Below are 16,866 nucleotides of genomic sequence, written 5' to 3'. Positions count from 1 at the left end.
TAAAACCTCACAAAGCAAAGCAAGAAACCACAAACAAACTAAGATTCGGTTTTGATAAAATGAAAAACGCCAATACTATAGATCAAAAGACTCTAATCCATCTAGCGCCTTTCAATTACTTCTTCCACTTCAAACCTTCTTGCCCAGCTAGAGTGTCTAATATAACACAACCTTGACCAGCTCTTGTATCTTCCTCTTCAAAGTCAACCTATCCTGCCTGAGATGAACCGAACGAAAGACCATTTCCAACAAGGTTACTGAACGTTGTCATTTTCTTCCGCTCCTGGCTGCTTTCGTCGCAAGACTCCCTACGTACGTACATCCTCGCCGGTTCTCTTGAAAGAAGATAGTAAGTTTGAATCTGTAATCGTTTAATTCTATACACATTTGACTTTAGGTTCAGAAAAGCTCAAAAACAATTGTGTTTAGTGATTTGCTTTCATCATCATGCGTGTTTGGTTTAACATTATGTGTTGTATCATCCGTTAGGCACAAGTTGAGTTGCTTGCTATCCAAGGGACCATGAAAACACGGCGGCAGCGCAAGGATCGTAGAACCAGCAGCAGCCTTGTTGATACTGACCAACAACATTCATCACTGCCGCTCCCTATCGATCTCACGATCGACATCTTCTCCAGGCTATCCCTCAAGTCCATTGCCATCTCTCGTTGCGTATCCAAGCCCTGGGCCTTCGTACTTGGCCGTCCTGATCTCAGGGATCTGCGCTTGACAAGGTCTCAGGCTCGCCCGCGTCTACTGTTCGCCTTTTGGGAAGGTAATAACCTCTTCTTCATCTCTTCACCTCAACCTCAGAGTCCTGATGAGATGTTGTCTGTTGCGGCCGATCATCACATGAGTTTCTCCTTTGATCACCCTGTCAAAGATATATCTGCAAGTGTCAATGGCCTTGTCTGTGTCCGTATTAGTGGTCACCGGTTTGTAAATGGAAGGAGATTCACGGTGGAGGAGTCGGTGTTATGTAACCCTAGCACGGGACAGTCACTTACTATACCCAAAGTGAAGACAAGGAAGAGGGTTGGGATAGTAAGCTTACTCGGGTATGATCCCGTTGAGAAACTACACAAGGTATTGGGAATGATTTGGCTTCAGGACGGCATAACTATGGAGCATCAAGTGCTTACATTAGGAGCAGGAGGAGGAGGAAGTGATGAGAAATTGACATGGAGAATGGCTGAACGTGGTATACCATGTCCATGTCCTTCTTCTGCGGGTACACAGAATATATGCATTGGTGGTGTTTTCTATTACATTCACGCTCATATGATAGTTTCCTTCGATGTTAGATCTGAGAAGTACAGCTTTGTTAAGCCTCCGAAAGGGAAACTGTATCATAGGCTGCTAGACTGCAACGGTAAATTGGCTTTAGTACCATTGGGCAAAAGTTATTATTTCGATAGTGAAACTGTTAAGATGTGGGTTCTAGAAGACCGCGAAAGACATGAGTGGTCCAAACGTGTTTACACATTGCCCCCTATGTGGAAAGATGTAGTTGATCCAGAGGAGTGGTTAGTGATTGTTGGAGTGACTGGTCCTAATGAATTTGTTATGTCGTCCGAATATTCAGGTGACCCTTTCCAGGTTTACTACTGCAATTTTGACAAGGAGACTGTAACAAGAGTTGTAATCCAAGGAGTGGGAGCGTTAAGGAGTGGCATGGGGTATTCTATTCACACCTATCCGAACCATGTGGAGGATGTGAAGCTTATGGAATTATAAGGATAAGCATCAGGTTTTAAGATTTTTTATGGAGAAACTATCGGTAGTGTTCTTGTTTATTGCTCTTGTAATGTCACCTTACTTCTGAAATTCCTTATCATCATTACATGTTTCGGTTAAGGAGCAAATGATTTCAATAGAAGCCATGGAACATGAACTCCAATAGTACAAAAGTTTTTATTTTACTCTATCCGTTCACTATTTTCACACACAGAATTTAATTATCAGATATCTTCAGGTCTGAACGCATATACCATCAGTTTGGTGGATATATCATCAAGCCCCTACATACTTTTTTGTTTTGTGGTGGTAGTTAACCCCTTGATTTCATCAAATAACCAATTCAGGTTAAGAAACAATCAAAATGGCCAAGTTTGAAATTCTGGACGGTCAAGACATTGCTTTTATGAGATGTGAAAATAGAATAGTAAGATAGTGATGGTTTACTATCAGTGGAAAACTTAAAGAGGGAGGTATTAATTAACCATATAGTCAAATAGCACATGAAAACTCTCCTCTTTAAATATTGGCATTAACATCACATTAGTTTCAATCATCTTTTATTATCTATGAACACCCTCCTTTGTTTTGCTCTCAAAACTTTCTTCTTCTTTTTTGTTTTTTTTTTTGGACAAAGTTCTGAAAACTTTCAAGAGCCTTCTTGTCTCAGAAAGCAAAAGCACATTTTCAAGTTTCTCTCCACAGCTACAAGCACAAGATATGGCAAAGGTACAACAAGAGCATTTCTTTTTCTTTTCTTCATTCCCATTATTTGATCAAATCATGCATCACTTGATTTTTTTTAAGATGAGTTTTTGGCCATGTGATCAGCAAACCATGGTGCTGAAAGTGAATATGAGCAGTGAAAAATACAGGACCAAAGCCATGAAGATTGTAGTAGGAGCATCCGGTAAACTTAAACAATCAAACAAAACAACATCACAAAAAAAACACAAGAGCCTAATGAAAAAGAACCATTACGTTTTCAGGAGTTAATGGAGTGCGGTTGGAGAACGAACAAGGGAAGCTTATGGTGGAAGGAGAGGGAGTGGATGTACTTGCTCTTGCCCAAACTCTGAAGAAGAAAGTAGGCAAAACTGAGATCATCAAAGTTTCTTAATAACTCCAATCCCTTTTTACACAACAATACCCTTATATCTAATTATTCTAAGTGGTTTTCTGGTTTCATGATGATGTGTTCTTGGGGCAACATTTGACATGCTTTCTATTGCGTTTGTGTTTACGGTTTCTAGTTTATGGATGATATTTCACTTGTTTTGAAAATCAGTTGTTGGATGAACTCTGTTGCATGATGAAGTTGCAGATTTATGAACATTCCATATAGCAACGGTTGTTAAACTTTACATAAAAATGTTGTTGTGACAGCTTTGGATCATATACAACACCGCCCTTGCTTAGATGCATTATCATGCCCCACAAAAAAAAAAAAACTAAACCAACCAAAACGATCTCTACTACTACAATGGTATACTAGATTAGATCCTAGATTTATCAATGCAGTTTATTCATTATCTAGCAGTTAACTACTCCCTTAAGCAGATCTTTTGAGCTTGGATAACTTTGTCAATGCCTCTTCTAAGGGCTCACTGATGATTTCGTCTTTCCTACCCTGGATAAAAACCCACAAAGCAAGAAACCACAAAACAAACAAACAAACTCAGCTTTCTTGCAATACAAGATGCACTTGATCCCAAGCTTGATGAACTCAACAAGAAAGCTTATCCATTTATATAAAATATACATTAACCAATTGTGGAATTAGGCGTCTCACTTAGCAGTCATTTTAGCTCTTCCAGTGTAGAGTCTGTAGACTCTGGTTGCGCCATCTCCAAACCAACGATTGAGAACAGAAGCGCTCACTGTTTGGCTTCAAACCCATTAAAAAATTTTTTTTCTGTGTGTCATGAAACAACCTCCTAATCTGATCCACGCTTGCTGGAATCAATGTCACTGGACATCGCTTGTACTGTTAGCAAAAGAAGACCAACATAAGCTTTTCTATCGAGGGAGTGCTTACTGGGAATAGAGAGAAAAGAATTGGAGAACTTACCTGTGAAACATACTTGAATACACAAGAATAGCAGAAAACAAATCCAGAGACTGTTACAACTGACAAGTTTGCACGTTTTTGCGAGCATAACGCGCAGAGAGTCCTGTCAGGAGGTAGAGGGATTCCTTCTTTAGCCACCTGTTTGAGAGAACCAAAAAGCAGTTACAAAGTTGACCGAGCTATAGAACATTGGTTTCAGTTGCTACCAATTGTTATGAATACCTTTGGGGATGGAGGAGGTGGTGGTGGAGGGTACACGGTAGGAGCTGTCAATCTCTCTTCAGCTGATTGATACCACCACTCCATCATCTACAAAACCAAAACAAAGAATGAGACACTTATGTTCAAATAGCATATCTATGTGATGAAAAATCTACTGAAGAGACAAAGAAGCCAAAACATTCGTAAACAGGGAAGAGTATGGGCACTTACTTTAAAGATAAAAACTGCTGCAATTAAACCGGTTTGGGCGTAATCAAGCACTGCATATGAACAGCTGAGAAGTGCCCCTTGCACTGTCTAATTCAATATTCATAACAGTATTGTCAGACATTAGATCATTAATTAATGTGTAAGCAGTAGAATGAATCAGCTTATCTCATTCCTTAAATTACAGGAAGATTAAGATAAGTGAAAGTCTTACTTTTAGCCATGGAGGACCACGAAGTCTCTCACGCTCATGGTTTCTTATCTTTGAAATTCTTGAAGATGTATCCATCTATCTTGGCATCAAAGTAGGAAAAAAACAAAACCAAAACCAAAAAAATATGTTAGACATTATACATGTGATTTTACAGAAGTTTTTATAGGTCTAGTCAATGATCTTCTTGCAGAAATTTCAAGAAAAAATAAGGAAGAATGTGGATACCAGTTCTTGTCCTGTAGCTCGACAAACTTGAACTCCAAGAGCTTGAAGGCCAAGGGAATAAAATCCAGTAGCGTCTAGTAGATATAAGAGCTGGTAAGTGAATGATAATCCTGCACAGCATAGCACAGTAGATATAACTCCAGGAATGAAGCTCAACTAGTTAAACTAAGAACTACTCCTAGCTATTATAAAGAACCATCAGCTAAGCTAATACATGCTCTCCATGAACAAATGCATAAGTACATTACTCAGAACTCCACCCAAAAATGGGACTAAAAGTATGGATTGTGATTTCAATTTAGAACATGAAGCTCAACAAGATAAACTAAGATCTCCTCTTAACTATTATAAAGAATCACCAGCTAATAAAAAATCCAAATTACCTTCACTTGATGCATGCATCAGAGGATAGCACACAGCTACAAACTTCGAACAGAAAGCTCCTGATCCCCACTATCCCCTCTTGAAACAACTGGCTCCTCCCCTGTGAAAAAGTCAGCTTCATCAAACCCTTGATCCTCTGCTCCCCATAAACTCTCCCGGAGCCTAGCTTCCCTCTCCTTGTTATATATACCATGCAACTTCGACTTAAAATACGGTAACACAACCTACAAAGGCACAACCTTTACGGCATTAACAAAACACACTCAATTACAAAAACTTTGCATTTAAGATAGAGACAGTACCAGAAACACAACAGAGAGGATCCTCTGGCGTTTCTCTAAACCAGAACCTTTGCATAATCTCAATCTCAATCTCACTGACTTCCTCTTTAAACCATACAATGATTCAGCAAACGAAGCATCTGCAAACAAACAACTCATTAAAAAAAAACTAAACTTTATACACATTCACACTCCTTCAAGCACAAACACATTATATTCAGAATCCAACCTGTGGTTCGTAAGCTATGTCCTTCGAGGATAAGCATCAGAGCAGCAAAGAACTCATCCTCGTAGTCTAAGATTCTGTGAAGAAACGATCTTCTCAATGCAAAAACCTACAAAAAAAAAACCAACGAACATGAATATGTAATAGAATCTCAAAGCTAAGAAGGAGGAAGAGTTATTTGAATTTTACGCCGAGGGAGTATGTGAGAGCGGCGCGGAGGCTAGATGGAAGCTGCTGAGCTGCAGCCATCTCGAAGAAGGTAGGGCGCGTGCCATCACCTCCCACCTGAAACAGCATCTTCTTCTTCTTCTTCTTCTTCCTCTTCTTCTTTTTAGTCAGTGATGATGATTACTTGATAAAGGCGAGACCTTTAGCTTTCTCCAGAATTGCAGAAATTTTGTGAAATAATATTATTTCGAGAGAGAATAATAATAATAATATTATTACGTCGTAAAGCCACGTCAGCAACATTACAATAGCTGACTCGTCAGCCGACAGTAGTCCAACTAGACAACGATTTGTCCATGTCATCTCATCACCAATTAAAAATTGATTAATCGGGTCTCTGCTGATGCGAGTAGGTTCGGTTTTGGTTCAGGAATTTCGGTTTGTGTATTTCAATTTTTGGTTTCTGGTTTTCTTGGTTTTAGAATTTAACAACTTTTAGTTATTTACAAAATTTGGTATGATTTTGGTTTTGATTATTTAAGTTTTTTGGTTTGGATAGCAAAATTTAAGAAACTAGCTAATATCTCAAAAAAAAATTGGATTTAGTTCGGTTTCGATTCTTAAGATAATTTTGGATAATACAGATGAAAACATGGAATAATTAGTGTTTTTATATTAAATATTGGATAATTTGGATTGTTCAAATAAAATTTTGGGTAAAAACTATTCAGATAATTTGGACTTTCAAGTATTTCGGTTCATAAACATTATTTTTAGGATATTTAGGTTTGATTCTGGTTCGATTTTTGTTTTTGGTTCGAAATATATAAGAACCGTCTAAATATTTATGAAATATGACTTGGTTTCGGTTATTTTGATTCTGTATGGTTTAATTTTTTGTTCCGGATAAATGTGTCCATTCCCTAGGTGTGAGTTTCACATTAAGCAACAAGAGGAAGAGCAATGAACACGTTTTTGTAAATGCAATTACAAAACCTAACTTTAGTTCCAAGAGAAACATGTCTCCTATACAAAAAGAAAGTTCAAGTCCAAAGTCACTAGGTCAGTGTCATAACTTCCAATTTCTGCAGCCAGGATATGTCTTTAATCTTCTCTAACTCGTTTCTTAGTAGCCCCAGAAGGATATCCGCTCTGATCCAATGTGCTAGAACCACCACTCTGCAGTCTCTCAGTTACTGATGCTTGTGAAAGGTTTGGTGATGGAGCTGAAGAAGTGTCAGCTTCTGGCATTGATGATGTGCCAGAAGAAGAACCAATTTTCTTCTCTTGCATCTTCTGTTGTTGTTTCTCAATCATCATCTGGAGATACCGACCTTGTTCCTCAATTTGTAACTGTAACGTTCTTTGGACCTGGCATTGTAATAATACACACATCATAAGATAAAACCTAAACACTAGGAGTCAGAAAAGGAAGAGTATAAGCTCCTTTTGACGCTGTTGGAATCACATACCTCAAGTTGCTCATGGAGTTTTTTCTGAACTTCCATCTGTAACCGTAGAGCTTCAGTGATCTCAATGCTCCTGAAGAAGAAGAAGAAGAATACAAAGTACAAAATCGTCAGTATTAAGTAACAAACTTCCTTGTGTTTACATAGTTTGTTCTGACAGAAAGAACTGAAGTTTATAGCTTACGTCTTCAAGTCAAGAGATTTGATATCTTCAATGGTCTTCAAAGTCTTCAGTGGAGGTTTTTCTGTTCAAAACAAGGAAAGCAAATTTAATATAAAGACTTGTTTCCTCACACACAAAGTCTATTAGATTGCATCAAAGCTATTTCCAAAGTAACATAACCAAAGGCTTTAGTAAGCAAGTGAGAAGAGAGCTTGATTCATTGGATACCTGTATCTATTGAAATCTCCGGTTTATACCTAGCCGTTCTGTATTTCTGGAGAGAAGCCAAACAATACAAAGACAGCTCCAATTAAAAATGTGATGAGCTAAAGAATACAAACTAAAAAGAACAAATACTAACCTGCAAATGGCTTTTGACATGGTAAATAGTCAGCCCCGGGCTATTGATGAGCTTCAGTACAGCCTTAGGTGTGGCTCCTATGGTTTTGCAGTTATAAGCAATAATAAGTTTTAGAACTAAAATGAGAAGAGAGAGAAAAGAAAAGGGTGGCTCACGCACGTTCACTACCGCCGAGCTGATTGATAGCATCAACAAACGCTTCATGGAGTTCAGGTGTCCAACGCATTCGTTGCTTAGACGTCATTGAACTAGCTTGTGGGCTTTTGGCACTCGATGAATCCACCTGATGCTGAGTACTGACTACTATCTCTTGCCTAGCTATATCACAAGAGGGTGTTGGTATCTGCAACACATCATGAGAGCTTTTCTTAATAAGAATCTTTAAGCCAGTGATTTAGCTGCAGAAACAAACCTTTGAATCTTGGTTGAGGACATTAGGATCACCTAGAAGCTCCGACCAATTAGGTTCCAGACCATCATCGACAGAGATCATCTGATTGGCCCAGTCTGGCCATTCACTTTTAGCTCTGCTGCTGCTCTCTCCTTGTGGAGGAAAGTCAAAGAACCCCTGAAGCTGGTCCTCAGGCCAGCTCATATCTCTCTGCTCTTGAGGTTGATTAGTCACCGGCAATGATTGCGTTTCCACGGATTGTCTGGTCTGGGAGGAGCTTCTTTCTTGAGCTGAAACGTACGTGCCATTGCAGTATCCAGAAGAAGTGCCACCAGAAGCCAGAGGAAACACTTGACAAGGTACAGGGTTGTTCATCGGTTCCTGTCCTGATGATGAAACCCACAAAGAGTTAGGAAACTTATGGTGATGGTATCTCTCATCTAGTGTTGTGGGAATAAGAGGAAAAAAGGAAGACATGGCGGTTGGTGGAAAACCGAAATCTCCAGTTAGTGTCATAGAGGAAAGATTAGCTACAAATATTAACAGAGAAGTGTATATTGGCTTTAGCAAATGAAATGAGACTCACTATCAGTAACTTATATACACACAAAATGAATCTAAAGAACTGTTGATTAATTCCCTTGCCATAATTGATTTTTTCTTCCTTTCAAAAAAAAAACATTCTCAAAGAATATTCTTCACTTTTGGTTTTGTGTTGGATCATAAAAGAAAAATCTAAGCTATTTACTTTAACAAATATTAACACAAGAGGAAAGACTAGAAAGGAACAAGAAGAAAATGCTTAGATTCTTATCCAAAACAAAAACTTGTTTCAGCCAGGAAGCTATCATGGAAATGACAGATGCATCAAAATCAAAATAGTGGACCACAAAATAAGATATTGGAATCAAATGCAAGCAACTGGGAAACGTCCCAATTGGGAAAAGAACTAAAAAAAAAGCAATATGGCTTTTGGTAAACCACAGAGACAATCAAAGGATTAGAGTCATTATGAGCACATTTTATCATTCAATCAATCAACCCCTTATCATCAAAATTGACACCCTCCTGAAGGAACAAGAATCTTACAGACAACCAAATCGAATAGAAAATAGCTTGACCAGTGAATAGAAACGATTCTTAGATCATAACAAAGTCACAATCATAAGATTGAACCTTCTTATCCTCCATGAAAAAAAATCATACCTTTTGCTTTAAAATTTTCAAGAAAAAAAAAACAGAACATAGGGCCAACAAAATTGAAGAGAAACAGCAAAGTTAATCACTTTAAGCTGATTCAAAATCTTGAGATTATACTTTCTTATCCTCCATGAACCAATACCACATCAACAAGAGACAATAAATGAACATAATCAGCAAATTTAATGACTTTAAGCTGAGCTAAAAAAAAAAAATCAATAACAGATCAAACGGACAATTAGTTAGTGTTCATTTCTCTTCCCTCCACAATCATAAAGAACAAAAAACCAATCAGCTAACTCTCTGAAGAGACACACACCGATGTCTAAGAATGCCGACAGTGAGTAAATGGATTATAGAATCTCCTCACAACCAAAAAAAGGAAAGAAAAGACAGAATCTTCTTACCCGACCAAGCAACACAGAATCCAATACCAAAAGGGCTTTTAATCCTTGAATGATTGAACTAAACCAAAAAAAATTGTCTTTTTAACTATTTGTCTTCTCGATTTTCCCAAACAAAACAAAACTATTTTTCTCTTCCTGAATTATTTGAGAAGACTATAAAAGGAGATTCATGTAGAGCAGAGTCAATCAATAGATGTTTCTCTGCCGTAGAGGATTACGAAAGGCCGTGTTATAATATGTAGCGTATGGGGTCCATCTGATGTTTGCTTCTATTTTGATTGGTCGAGTGTTGCTCGGTGCTTATAACGTCAAGGCACTACCCAATATTCATTTTTAGACATTTTCATAATGTTTGACCTAACCTAGTAGTAGTTTTAAATTTGTTTGATTTAATTGATCTTCTATTAACATTATACAAACTCTGATCGACTGAAAGTGATAGAAGAAAATTATTTAGGCTCATTTTACAGGTTCAACTAAAGAAAATAATACAGATAACGTAATAATAATTCATCATTCCGCATCGTATTGGGCTTTTATTGGGCTGATCAGACTCATTATAACTCGAGCATTAAAAGTTTATTTTGGGCTAAAAACTATACTCATAGAGAATCAAAGCCCGAACTAAACCAGAGGAAGAACAATTCATGTTTACTTGTATTCCGATTAACCGAACCAAACCAGAGGAAGAACCGGTCCACATATCTTTTGTTTGATTTGACACAGAAATTAAAATCTCACAGGCAAAATTAAATGTTGAACAAAACCATAATAACTAGAATAACGATTAAGGCATAACACAAGTCTAAGACAAAAACAAAACATCCTCAACAGAGGTTTGATAAAACGTTCAAGCAACACAAAAGAGAGATGGATCTTAAACGATGGCGTTAGCAGCACTAGCGATCCTTGGCCAAAGGTCAGCACACTCCTTCCCGATAGGTCCAGTGATAGCAGATCCTATACACATTGTACACAAACAGAGAGTTCATCAGCTACCAAGATTAACACGATTAACTCAAAATCAAATAAACAAGAACCTCTTACCTTTCATTTCACCCTTGGGATTGACAATGACACCAGCATTGTCTGCAATCAACAACCAACTTTGATTAGACTTTCAACCAATAATAGATGAAGACATGATATAGAAATGCTTACCCTCGAAGTACATGAAGACACCGTCCTTTCGGCGCCATGGCTTCCTCTGCCTAACGATGACAGCTGGCAGCACCTTCTTACGTAGATCCGGTTTACCTTTCTTCACGGTAGCCATGACCATGTCACCAACACAGGCGGATGGGAGACGGTTGAGACGACCCTTGATACCTTTGACGGAGATGATGTAGAGATTCTTGGCTCCGGTGTTGTCAGCACAGTTCACGGTGGCTGCCACTGGAAGACCCAGTGACATCCTGAACTTGTTTCCAGAGGTTCCTCCTCTTCCTATTAACAATTAACAAAAACATCACAGATGAGCAACACTATTAAACAATAAACAAAAATAAAAAATGAGAAACACTATAAATCAACCTAAGTAGCAGACATAAGGTTAGGTAGGATCTCAACATATGGTTCGTGACAAAGTTTATATACGTAATCCTTGAAACTAATCACAATCACGGCAGTACACATTGATGGTAACGCAGATTCAGCTTTATAAACGACAATCAATCATGAAAGGTGCTAATCACTAGATCTTCATTATGAGAGGACAAGGTAGCACAAGCGAGCGTATGAATAAGAAGTCTTGACATAAGGAAGAGATTGTTACCTCGCTTCGACATGGTTGCAGCTCTTGTTGGGGAAGAGCTCGACGGCAGTGAGGAGGCGGTATATAAGTTGTTATGCTAGGGCTTACTACAACTATTTCATGCTGACCTGGATAGTGATTATGGGCCCAGAGAAGCTTACCCATAAGCCCAATAGGGCAATACAGATTACAATCTATTATGGGCCCGAAAAGCATACCAATTAGGCCTATAATGCAATACACAGATATTACCATTTTTTCTCAGTTATCTTCACACTCTACTTGCGAACCAGATGGCATGTTTGAAAGTTGATTGTAACAATGCATCATTGTAATATTAACCAATACATGCTTTACACCTCAGAACCTTAAAAGGAGCCATAACCAATTTATTTCTTATAAGAAGACCTTAATGTTAATATATTTGACATTAATGAAATCTCTAAGAACCGTTAACAGTGAGTTTCTTTGGTTACCCAACATAACTCTTATTCGTGTCTAAACAAATCTTTTGTCAGCTAACTGAGAAGAATCTGCTCAGTTCAGATAATCCTACCTAAAGAAAGGGGATACTCTCAAGTGAAGAGGTGTGGCGAACATAAGGCTTCTCTCTTGAAATTAAGCAAGCAGCTCAGGATGGATCAAAGTGTATGTGTGTTATTATGTTTTACTCTGATGTTCAGCCTCATTTTCTTTTTAATGCCACCGCTTTGGAACCTGCGTTACAACATTTCTCCGTGTTAGTAAACACTCGACGACTAAATCATTCACTAAAAAGCTTTGGAGAGGACAAACTATTTGATAAGCGACAACTGATACCCATCTTGTCTCAAGACTAGGAAAAATTTCTCACCTGCTTGTTTTTTAGCAGGAACAGCCTTTCTTCTTTCTCCCGACTTGCCTCCAGATCCTGACATATATCCCAACATAATGCACCTTTAGCCAAGAAAACTCAGTTTTCCCTGAACCAATGTATTTTACGAAATGTTTGGTATCTCTTACCGAACAAAACAAGTTCTAACTTAGAATATGTGTGCATACTAAGGATGCAAGCCAATGCTCTGTCATAAATATTTGAATTACGAAGGCAATGTCTAAAGATAACTGACCTTTTGGCTTTTTGTCTCTGCATAATTCGCTTCCGCAGCAACATCTAAATGCCTTCACGGGATGACTTTCATCATGGAAATCTATCAAGTAATCCTGCGCATTCAAAAAACACGGGTTATTTGAACGGAGTATGTGTATAACTCAAGAGTAAATAACATTACGTGTTTGGTCCATCTCGTTCGCGGAGTCATATACAAACAAAGCAGATATATATATAAAATGGCAAAATCAATATCATGTCTAGTTGTTTAGCTTCAGTGACATATCCACAGTTGCGTGCTTACCCATGTCAGTTCATCCATGGCCTTCACGTCTCGAATGGTAAAAAAGGCAATCTGCACATGACCAAACCCAAAATCCTTAAGCTCGCTGAAAACTTACTTTAACAATCAGTGCCTTGATCATGCTAAGAGTGAGGAAATCATATACTTACATGATAATAATGTCTGTCAGGAGTCTCTATTTGTACCGGAATATCAATCAAGTTTGCATCCTCACATCTGCATCAACAGTAGAGTTCATAAGAAGATAAAGCACGAAAGAAACAAAGCATAATGAGAGTTGATTGGTACTACCTGTGATTGACAAACCTAGCGACATTCCCACAGACTGTGGCATCCAGGCAGAGAGCTTCTTCATCTTTCAAATCCTTTTCAGAACCCCAGTCTGCATCCAGAGTTACAGGATATGTATGCCGTTCACTAGTAGATCTTATATTCCGATCGTACAACTCCGTATTGGTCAATATTTCACCAATGTATTCACAAACAAAGGTTCCTTTCGGCAAGTCTTGCAGTGTTCTAATACCCCATCCTTTCCCTTCTTGTGTAAAGTAAACCTGGAACATGAAAGCATCAAGACATGAAGAAGTGTTCATCATATAGGAACTAAAGTAGCATCTCCGAGACATGTTGTTACCTGGAGTTGGCACCTTATCCCTCTCTGCACCACTCGATTCCCACACATCATATCACATCCACATTTTCTCCAACACTCCTTAATAAACTTCCTGATCAAATGTCCTTCACACTTTCCATCATCCCTCTCCAAAGGGCAGTCTTGGCAGTAAAACTTACTGAAGCTATCAGGCGCCTTTTTCATCTTAAGACAAGTATCCAAAAACTCCTCCTTTAGCAACCCATCTTTACTATACGCATACTCTCCGCCGGTTTCACGAGCACAAGCACACGGAAAGTCCGCTAAAAGACAGTCCCCCTTACAGCTCACGCAACAATCGTCATCAGAAATTCTAGCCAGAGACACATGGACATAAGCACTTTGGTAGACAATGTTGTGAGGGATGTAAGTAAACTTGGGGACATGCTCAGTCCCAACCTCATCAACCAGAGATATCTCAACGCTCTCTGAGCCTTTCGTGATGTCACGAATAATCGTTTTATATTTCTTATTGCGAACAACACCGTTGCTAGGATGCTTCTGAGCTTCCTCAGTGGACGAGCCTGAGGCTGCGGAACGGGTTTCGTATTTTCTTTTCAGAGTAGCAGGAGAGTCAGTGCCCACAACAACATTCTTCCCTTGCTTCTTCAGAGCACCACTAGGAGCAGAGTCAAAGACATGCTTCCCTCTGTTGGCATTAGATAAAGTTTCGTTTTTTTTCTTATCCTCTTCTTCTTCTTCTTGTTCATCGTCGAGAGAGTAGATAGCATCGATCAATGCGGTGTAGTTATCAAGTTTGATGAGAGTCCAATTCTCACCGTTCTCTTGGAGCAGCTTCTTGAGCACTGAGAGTGTCTTCTCATCGGGGATTTTGAGTTCTCTTGTTGTCTCACAAGCTTTGCGTACTCTCTCGTCAGTGAGTAACAGAGGCTGCATATCGAGATCACTCTACACACCGAACTTTTTACGCAAAAAAAAAATTAATAAAAAATCATCACTATTAAAATCCAATTAAGTTATCAACAATCAAAGCATATTCTCACTAAATCGAATAAGCACAGAAACAAATCTCAATCGATTCGATTCGATTCGATTCGAAGCGAATGCAGAATCATCATCAAATCAATGAGGAGAAAAGTTTAGCTTGCAGAGAAGGAAGGAAAGAAGAACCTCAGTGGTTGGTTGGGGGAGAGTGAGTAATTGAAGCGGAAGCTTCTCGAATTGAATTGAATTGCATGCAGAGAGAGGAGATCGAACTTTGTGTGAGACTCGGAAAAAGAAATTATAAATTAAAAAAAAATATTACTAAAAAAGTAAATGGATCCGATCAATGCACAGAGTCAGAGAATCCGATTCACGGCGGAGTACACTGTTTGTTTAGATTTTTTCTTCTTTTGTCTTTCTTACTGAAGAGACTGTGTTTATTATGTTTGTAGGCCCATATACCTGAGAGGCCCAAATAAAATCTTTTCTTTTAAAACGGCGTGGTATTGTACTCAAATTTGGAACACTCTTTCACATCGGTTAAGGTCACATTTAGACTACAATTTCCAGTTAATTTGGATTTATATAGTTCAGTTGACCACAAGCGCCATTTATCAATGGACCACATAAGTTATTCTCCTATGCTTTTGAAACAACTTAATGACTATCTCACGTCTATGAACTTATAATTAATATGATATGATCATGGAAAGCACCAAGGACTGAAAGCATGAACCTGAACCTGAAGAGCTTGTAGCTGAGGATGCAACCTTGAAGAACATTTGGAAACAAGAAGAATACATTAGTCTTGGCCGAAGCTTGATCATCCAAGACACCTTAACCATCATTCAAGCTACTCCACCTTCAAGCTAATCATCATCTAGGCAAGTAGCTTGTGTGTGCTCTTTTCCTAACCTTTGGTTTTGTCCCACTGGATTTTCCAAAGGAAGGTTTTTAACGAGGCCACAAGTCTACTTCTCCTATCTCCTAGATGATTGATCTTGGTCTGTCCACATGAAGACCTGATCTTATATTTTAAGCTATGCTTTTATGTTATTTAGTTTTCGAAAAACTCTAGTCTTTGTTGTGTTTCCAAGGGAGCCTTTGTCTTTATTTCCCTTGTATTTTCGAGACCTTGTGCATGTACAAGGCTTCTCCTTTATATTCTGGTCGTGGCCCCTTGTATCAGTATCCATCTTTTTATCAAAAACCTTTGTTTTCTCTTTTCTTCTTGCTTGTCGAGTTGATTGAGTGTTGGTGTGTAATATCCAACTTCTGGTGTGTAATATCCAGAGACTAAGGGCTCTAGTTTGGTGTGTCATATCCAATCTATTGCCTAGGAGTATCAAGGAGCCTTTCCGCAGCCTCTTGTGTCACCATTCGATCCACATACCTTGAGAAACTTGAGTCTTTTGATTCGTTTCTGCAAGGATTATCCCATCTGTTCCAGAGCATCATCCTAGGATCTCACCAAGTGGTATCAGAGCAACTCTGGAAGGGAAGTGTTTGTTTTCTCTCTGATTTTCGATTTGTCTCTTCATATTCATGCTAAGAACTGATAGATCTGTGTTGTGGCTGTCGAAATCTGATAGATTAGGTTCTCTGATTTCGTTTTTGTGTTTAGACTTTTCATATTCTTGCAGAGAAATCAGATCTATGTTTACTTGTGTAAAATCTGTGTGATCTGTTTCTGTTTGAGTGATCAATCTATTTCGATCTGTTCTTTACATCATAGATCAGTGATTGTTGAATATTATATCATCATCTGTTGATTCTGATCTGTTTTGTTTAAATTTCGAAATTGATCTGAGAAGTTTAGATTTTAATCTCGATTTGAAATCTATTTTTGTTACAAGTTGATTGTTTGTTTTCTCTGTAGAACTTGTTACTGCTGTGTGTTGTTTTCTGTCTCAGGTACAATGGCAGGAGATCAGAAAGGAAAACTCACTAAGGAAGAAAGGCTGTTACTTAAATATATGAATGCTCAAATGCAGCAGATGTTGGATACCAACATGGGTGAATTTCGAAAGGAGCTTAGACAAAAGTTTCTGCAGCAAACTGATGATCTTAGGCAGCAAAATAAAAAGAGAATGGACAAACAAAAGCTTGAGCCTAGACCACCAGATTCTGTTCCAAACGAATCAAGCAAGCATAAGTGGTATAAGGAAGAGGAAGCAGGACGTGGACAACAGTCTTACAAACAGCCAGCCCACACTTTGAGCAGACCTCATCAAGCTTCTCGCATTCCTAAATCAAATATTCATTCTTCTTACAATCAAATTGTCACTAAGTCTCAACTTTATGTTTTTACAGGGGAAGGTGATTATTTGAAGTGGGAAAGAACAATGGAGAAGTGGCTGTGCTACAACAAAATCCTGAAGAGAGATGCCTTGGCT

At 38.4% G+C, this 16,866-nt stretch overlaps 4 protein-coding genes and 1 pseudogene across 6 annotated transcripts; 1 reads left to right on the top strand and 4 right to left on the bottom strand.

The window, feature by feature from the left end:
* The first annotated feature begins 125 nt into the window (after positions 1 to 125).
* LOC106345966 (F-box protein DOR-like) lies at positions 126 to 3,021 on the top strand. Its single transcript, XM_022720479.2, has 4 exons — positions 126 to 349; positions 490 to 2,466; positions 2,545 to 2,647; positions 2,727 to 3,021. Exon 2 carries the CDS (start codon positions 523 to 525, stop codon positions 1,735 to 1,737), a length of 1,215 nt encoding a protein of 404 aa, XP_022576200.2. The 5' UTR covers positions 126 to 349; positions 490 to 522; the 3' UTR covers positions 1,738 to 2,466; positions 2,545 to 2,647; positions 2,727 to 3,021.
* A 26-nt stretch (positions 3,022 to 3,047) lies between these two features.
* LOC106429816 lies at positions 3,048 to 5,969 on the bottom strand (annotated as a pseudogene).
* A 725-nt stretch (positions 5,970 to 6,694) lies between these two features.
* On the bottom strand, positions 6,695 to 9,986 carry LOC106429815 (myb family transcription factor PHL13-like). Of its 3 annotated transcripts, none has more exons than XM_013870571.3 (8): positions 9,727 to 9,986; positions 8,141 to 8,505; positions 7,888 to 8,071; positions 7,729 to 7,805; positions 7,596 to 7,641; positions 7,389 to 7,449; positions 7,208 to 7,277; positions 6,695 to 7,106 (listed from the first exon to the last, which is right to left on the bottom strand). In XM_013870571.3, exons 2-8 carry the CDS (start codon positions 8,492 to 8,494, stop codon positions 6,840 to 6,842), a joined length of 1,059 nt encoding a protein of 352 aa, XP_013726025.2. In that variant the 5' UTR covers positions 8,495 to 8,505; positions 9,727 to 9,986; the 3' UTR covers positions 6,695 to 6,839. The 3 variants fall into 3 exon arrangements, with proteins under 3 accessions (XP_013726025.2, XP_013726028.2, XP_013726024.2); XM_013870574.3 differs by lacking the exon at positions 9,727 to 9,986 and adding an exon at positions 8,706 to 9,048; XM_013870570.3 differs by having other exon boundaries at positions 8,141 to 9,924.
* A 494-nt stretch (positions 9,987 to 10,480) lies between these two features.
* LOC106345964 (60S ribosomal protein L23) lies at positions 10,481 to 11,678 on the bottom strand. Its single transcript, XM_013785195.3, has 4 exons — positions 11,501 to 11,678; positions 10,888 to 11,172; positions 10,774 to 10,815; positions 10,481 to 10,686 (listed from the first exon to the last, which is right to left on the bottom strand). Exons 1-4 carry the CDS (start codon positions 11,511 to 11,513, stop codon positions 10,604 to 10,606), a joined length of 423 nt encoding a protein of 140 aa, XP_013640649.1. The 5' UTR covers positions 11,514 to 11,678; the 3' UTR covers positions 10,481 to 10,603.
* Positions 11,679 to 11,853: 175 nt separating this feature from the next.
* Positions 11,854 to 14,873, bottom strand: LOC106345962 (histone-lysine N-methyltransferase SUVR4-like). The gene is made up of 7 exons (XM_048780192.1): positions 13,508 to 14,873; positions 13,165 to 13,427; positions 13,023 to 13,089; positions 12,874 to 12,924; positions 12,589 to 12,682; positions 12,333 to 12,389; positions 11,854 to 12,196 (listed from the first exon to the last, which is right to left on the bottom strand). The coding sequence occupies exons 1-7, from the start codon at positions 14,420 to 14,422 to the stop codon at positions 12,165 to 12,167; spliced, it is 1,479 nt and encodes a 492-aa protein (XP_048636149.1). The 5' UTR covers positions 14,423 to 14,873; the 3' UTR covers positions 11,854 to 12,164.
* Positions 14,874 to 16,866: the final 1,993 nt, after the last annotated feature.

Source organism: Brassica napus, chromosome A5 (genome assembly GCF_020379485.1).
Source record: "Brassica napus cultivar Da-Ae chromosome A5, Da-Ae, whole genome shotgun sequence".
NCBI classification, from domain to species: Eukaryota; Viridiplantae; Streptophyta; class Magnoliopsida; order Brassicales; family Brassicaceae; genus Brassica; species Brassica napus.
Note: the sequence above shows the minus strand (reverse complement) of the source record. Positions and strands in the feature narration are given on the sequence as shown.